This window comes from Ceratina calcarata, unplaced genomic scaffold (genome assembly GCF_001652005.2).
Source record: "Ceratina calcarata isolate Rehan_Ccalc_2016 unplaced genomic scaffold, ASM165200v1 scaffold15.2, whole genome shotgun sequence".
NCBI lineage: Eukaryota > Metazoa > Arthropoda > Insecta > Hymenoptera > Apidae > Ceratina > Ceratina calcarata.
Window position 1 is genome coordinate 41,399 of NW_017136199.1, and position 5,998 is coordinate 47,396.

At 39.9% G+C, this 5,998-nt stretch overlaps 2 protein-coding genes across 3 annotated transcripts in view; one reads left to right on the top strand and one right to left on the bottom strand.

Moving 5' to 3' along the window:
• Positions 1-1,012: 1,012 nt before the first annotated feature.
• Hao (Hydroxyacid oxidase) overlaps positions 1,013-5,998 on the bottom strand; it is a 7,134-nt gene continuing 2,148 nt past the window's right edge. For both annotated transcript variants that reach the window (XM_026819335.1, XM_018036314.2), the window contains exons 4-9: positions 2,225-2,480; positions 2,032-2,160; positions 1,826-1,958; positions 1,637-1,753; positions 1,206-1,317; positions 1,013-1,131 (exon numbers count right to left, since the gene is read on the bottom strand). In XM_026819335.1, the coding sequence (XP_026675136.1) occupies positions 1,064-1,131; positions 1,206-1,317; positions 1,637-1,753; positions 1,826-1,958; positions 2,032-2,160; positions 2,225-2,480 (815 nt within the window). In that variant the 3' untranslated portion in view covers positions 1,013-1,063. The remainder of the gene's footprint in view (positions 1,132-1,205; positions 1,318-1,636; positions 1,754-1,825; positions 1,959-2,031; positions 2,161-2,224; positions 2,481-5,998) is intronic.
• LOC108632018 (N-acetylgalactosaminyltransferase 6) lies at positions 3,018-5,986 on the top strand. Its single transcript, XM_018036313.2, has 2 exons — positions 3,018-3,456; positions 3,799-5,986. The coding sequence occupies exons 1-2, from the start codon at positions 3,247-3,249 to the stop codon at positions 5,425-5,427; spliced, it is 1,839 nt and encodes a 612-aa protein (XP_017891802.1). The 5' UTR covers positions 3,018-3,246; the 3' UTR covers positions 5,428-5,986.

A 5,998-nucleotide genomic window follows, 5' to 3' on the forward strand; every position in this document is an offset into this window, starting at 1 on the left:
GAATTATAGTATTAGGTTGTCCCAGAAATTTCTGTTATTAATTCTTTTATCGACTTCTTGTAAAAAACCGTCCAGTGAGAGAGCATCATTTGTAGTTATACTTGACCTAATACTAACAGAAATAATTGGAAGAACGAGATATGGTATTCCATCATGATAATGCCCCTGTCAAAAATGAATTGTTGGGATTGTTGGGATATTGTACTTCATACTCTGCATGGATTCCCATGTGATGATTCTCTATTACATACGTTCCTGCATTCCTTTTTTAGTAATTCAGTCAGTCATTCCAGGATAAAAGGTTCAATAAATGATAAAAAATAAATCTAAAACAATATTTTATCAAATCCCAAATGGGGTGCAGACAGTAGCACTATTTTATTATCTAATCCCAAACAACAAATTATGCTACTTCTGGAGGGATGTAGAAACTTAATAAAGCAGAATGGATAATACATAGTTCAACAACACGACTTAATCATTAGTTATTAATAAAAACGCAATAAACTTCTGGAACAATTTAATACTATTTTTGCTGTCACGAGAGTCCATACTAGTTTCACTCAGCTGGAAGTAGTGGATTAACCGAATACGTAGATCCGAATAATGGCGAAAATATGGAAAGCATTACAGAGAAAGATAGAGATATGGACAGCGAGCGAAAACTGGTTTTTGCGCACTATGGACTCTCGTGATGGCAAATATAGGCTACAGATTTTGTGCATTCATTGAAAAAGTGAATGCAGTGCAATAGTGGATATCAAAACCTGTATTCTCCCTAATCTCACGTAGACACTTCAATTATTATTTTCTAACAAAAATAGTGATTAAAAAAATGCTATATCTTTTGGAAAATCGAGTTATCTCTAAAAATTCTTACTGTAAGGAATAACATGTATGAAAACGCCTTGCTAGTTCAATTAAATAGAGGAGATCGAACGATGCTAACTCGTCTAAGAATTAGTCACACAGAATTAATTCATATGAATAATAATATGGNTTATTAAATTAATTATTTTTATAATTGTTTATTATAATTAAATTTATTCCATGAGAGATTTTGTTACAAGCGACTGTAATAAGACTCGTGCGTCACCATGTTTCTGCTGATGTCTTTAATGGATGCACAGCCTGAAAATTGATTAGCAAACATTCTTAGGATAATTCAGTTACTCAAAGTTTTTGTTAAATAATTAGGAATATACCTGTTAACGCAAATGTGACATCAATTTCTTTCCTGAAGACTTCAAGAACTTTCTTCACGCCTTCCTCGCCGCCGTAAGACAGGCCCCACAGCATGGGTCGGGCAGCAAATACCTAAACAAATAACAATTATTAAGATTAATTTAGCCGCAAATTGAGTTAAATGGTTTTGTTATAATCGGTGGAAGAGATATAATGAGGTCGTAAAATTCGGCCCTATCATAAAAATTATTGCAGCTCTGCTACCGAAACAGTAATTTCAGGTAGAATTTCAGGTACTCAAGACGAGGCAGTACCGGGCCAAATAAACTTATTTGGCGCCCTGCTCTTTAAACGACCGCAACAGATCTCGGGTTGGAATTTTTATGGCAAATTTTATGATGGGCGAATTTTAGATCATTATTCGTCTATACCAAACTCTAACTGTACCTACCATACGCGCGCCTAAAGCAAGCGCCTTGAAGACGTCGATACCTTGCCTTATTCCTCCGTCCAAGTAGATCTCCACTCTACCTCTTACGGCGTCCGCTATTTCCGATAACACTTCGATCTACAAATGGAAAATCACATTCTTTGTATCACAGTTTAATTAAGAAGAAAGGATCAATGAAAATGAACGGACCGTTGCCGGAAGAGTGTCGACTTGTCGAGCGCCGTGATTTGAAACGATGATCCCAGCCGCGCCGTTCTCGACACCCAAGATCGCGTCTTCCGGAGTTAGGATTCCCTTCAAAACCAATGGTAGCTTCGTAATACTGCAAGAAAAATATTTCTTGAAAATCCGTAACTGAGAGATTTATTCAGGTATCTATAAAACTGTCTGCCAACCTTTTCAGCCACTTGATATCTTCCCAACATAGAGAAGCGTCGAACAGGTCCATGACGTATTCGCATAAACCGGAACCGGATTCTGCGTTATTTATTTTGCTCGACATATCACCTTGGAAGTTTCCTAATCTGTTCATAAAAATATATTATTGACCTCGTATATAAGCTTCACATAGAAGTTATCGGTACGTACTTTAAGTGACAAGGTAGAGAGAATTTGTTTCTGATGTCGGCCCTTCTGTCACCGAACATTGGCGCGTCGACGGTGAGGACCAGGGCTTTGAAACCGGCGCGTTCCGCCCGCGATACTAAATTTCTTGTGATGTCGCGGTCTTTGTAAATGTACAATTGGAACCATTTTACTGCACTTGGTGCAGCCTCAGCTACCTCCTCAATGCTACTTGTTGATATCGTTGACAAAATGTAGATCGTGCCCGCGGCCTGGGCGGCTGAAAATTAAGATTCTATGAGCCCTTAAATAAAAACAAATCATTGAAATTAGAAGAAATTAATAATATAATTATTAGGTCAATGCAAAAGTTCGTGCTCGATTTTTAAAGGCGATTTAGATATCACCTCCGCGCAGATGCTTTTTTTAATATCATGTTACAAATACATTGAGAGGTAGTGTCATCGTAAGAATACTGCAGATTTTTATAAAATAAAAAGTTAAGGATAAGGGATTTTTACTATCAATTTAAAAAATATTCCTTAAACAGGGATTGCTAATACATGCATAAATGTGTGCGTGTACGTATGTACAATCGTCTATTAAAATTGGGAATCACTAATTCAGGTTCTTGATTATCATGTATGTGCTGATAGCTGTATGTGCACAGATGCATGTATGTATAAACAACTTCCCGATGCATATGCATGTGGTTCATAAGAATGTAAGAAAGTCACCAACACAAACATAATAACTAATAACCTGAAGTTAGTCATATTAAAATCTTAGTAGACGACTGTACAGTCAAACACAGACAACACAGTCAGTCGACGCCAGTTAGTCGAAGCGTGGTGATTGTGCACGACCGATGTATTTTATCGCGTTGCGATTTGTTGATTCCTTTCGTATTAAAGATAGCAGCTGATAAGCGAACGAAACGCGATTGTGCACACATGAGGTTAATTTCGTGTAGATAGTCGAACCAAACCGGTGGCTGGCAGCCGGTTTTCCGTGATTGTCATCGCGCGACATGATCGTGCATCACGATGATGAGAAGAAATGTAGTGAGCCTGATAAAATTCTTCCTGCTGGCAGCGTTCACCGTTTTCCTAACCGTCGTTGTGTTCCGGTACGTGAGGACATCGCCTAACCATGAAACCGCGACGCCGCCGGCCGTCGCGTTGCCGGCCGTCGACGGTGACAGCTCGAGGAATTTGATCGATCCTAGGCAGAACATCAACGATCATCTCTATCAGGTACGGGTTAAAGACCCAGGCTCATTATCGAGGCAAGAGAAACAGGTTTAGCGACGGCTTAACCTTCTGCATTCCATGCAGTAGTGTATGACCACTTTCGTGCACCCGGACGCAAATATTATTCCATAGTCCTTCAGACGAAATGATACACAATGTCAGCAAACAAATAAATATAAGATAACGTTTGAAACCTTTTCGAGAAACTCAAGATCCCAATTCCATAGTTTCAAATTGTATGACTTATCATCCACTAAATGTTATCTATATTTACTTTGATATTATGTCCCTCAATTGCAGGATAATAGAAGTAAAGATCATTTTTAAAGTATAATGTTTTTTCAGGATGGAGATGAGAAGATAGATTGGCATGATTACAAGAAGATCGAGGAAGAATCGAAGAGAACTGGAACAGGGGAACATGGAAAGCCAGCATTTCTTTCGCCATCCCTCGATATGTTGAAAGAAAAATTGTACCAAGTAAACGGTTTTAATGCTGCGTTGAGCGATGAAATCTCGATGAATAGGTCGATACCTGACATTAGGCATCCGGGTTGTAAAAAGAAGAAATATTTGAAGAATCTCGACTCTATATCTGTGATCGTCTCATTCCATAACGAGCATTTTAGCACGTTGATGCGCACTTGTTGGAGCGTGATAAATCGGTCGCCGGAATCGCTCCTCGAGGAGATAATATTGGTTGACGATGCTAGCACCAAGGTAGAATTAAAGAAGAGCCTACACGATTACGTAGCCGAACACTTGCCGAAAGTGAAAATTCTAAGACTGCCGGAACGCTCCGGATTAATCAAAGGTCGACTAGCCGGTGCGAAGGTCGCGAAAGCGAAAGTACTCGTGTTCTTGGACTCCCACAGCGAGGCGAATGTCAATTGGCTGCCACCTCTGTTAGAACCGATCGCGCAAAATTACAAGACCTGCGTCTGCCCGTTTATCGACGTGATAGCATACGAAACGTTTGAGTACAGAGCTCAAGACGAGGGCGCGAGAGGGGCTTTCGATTGGGAATTGTATTACAAAAGATTACCACTTTTACCCGAGGATCTCCAAAACCCGACTGAACCGTTTAAGAGCCCAGTAATGGCCGGCGGCCTGTTTGCCATTAGCGCTAAATTCTTCTGGGAACTGGGTGGATACGATCCGGAGTTAGATATATGGGGAGGCGAACAGTACGAGCTATCGTTCAAAATTTGGCAATGTGGCGGCCAAATGTTCGACGCTCCCTGTTCGAGAGTCGGTCACATTTACCGCAAGTTCCCACCATTTCCGAACCCGGGCAAAGGAGACTTTCTGGGCAAGAACTATAAAAGAGTCGCTGAAGTATGGATGGACGAATATGCGGAATATATCTACAAACGGCGACCGCATTACAGGGTGTTGGATCCTGGAGACTTGAAGCAGCAAAGAGAGTTGAGAGCTAAATTGCATTGCAAACCGTTCAAGTGGTTCATGGAGAACATCGCTTTCGATCTCGTGGACGTATATCCTCCCATCGAACCTGATGATTTCGCGTCTGGGGAAATACGTAACATGGGTGTGCCGGAACTGTGCCTGGACTCGAAGAAACGAAAAAAAGACGAACTAGTCGTGGTCGATGTCTGTAAGAAGGATAATGTGATGATCATCGGTGAACAGGAGTTTAAATTGACTTGGCACAAGGACATCAGGCCGAAAGATCGTACGGAGTGTCTGGACGTGTCCAGAGGCGGCACGAAGGCTCCGGTGAGCTTGTATCCTTGTCACGGTGGCCAGGGGAATCAACTCTGGCGTTACAACATCGAGAAACAATGGGTGATGCACGGATATTCGTCCAGGTGCCTGGACATGGATCCTGCCGGCAAGAAAGTGTTCGTAACTAACTGCGATTCGTCTTCTCCTACGCAGAAGTGGAGAATCGAGAAGGTGAACATGAAAGCTATTAACAATTGGGATAACGTGGGACCGAAACGACACTAATTGAGCTGTCTCTTATTGCCACAGTTTTTCTTATTCCTAATCTTGAAGCGACTCTAATTTCTAGTTTACTTGTATATAATATAAAAGTGCGTTACACTTTCATTAACTAGTCATTTAAAAATTGTGATTAATTGAGATTTGATCATTTTCCATTGAGGCACGTGCAGGGCGTCCATAATTATTGATACTTGTTCGTACTTGTTTCAAACATTACGAGATTCATTATTTTTAACAATGCCTTGAAGTATTTCGATTCATGCATTTTTTAACGCATTTATAATATATCGATGTAAATATTGTACGAACCCTCTGTTGTGCCTTAAACGTGTAGCCACATTTAAAACGTTATAAAAGGTGCAGTTATAATTACGACGATTACACTACAAACTTCGCTTCAGTGCTCAATTTTTTATCTACTAAAATACATTTTCTATTATATTATTAACGTACATATATATATATACATATTGTATATACTTAAGAATTATATGAGAACTGAATGCAAGACACAAAATTTCTTTATTGCCAAATTTTCGGAACCGTTAATTAATTAAGTTTTCCCGACTGAAAC

What these genes read in the sequence shown, in the direction of transcription:
- LOC108632018 (XM_018036313.2), top strand. Translation starts at nt 3,247, where the DNA reads ATGATGAGAAGAAATGTAGTGAGCCTGATAAAATTCTTCCTGCTGGCA. An exon ending in TCAACGATCATCTCTATCAG is followed by an intron (nt 3,457 to 3,798) that starts GTACGGGTTAAA and finishes ATGTTTTTTCAG; the next exon opens with GATGGAGATGAGAAGATAGA.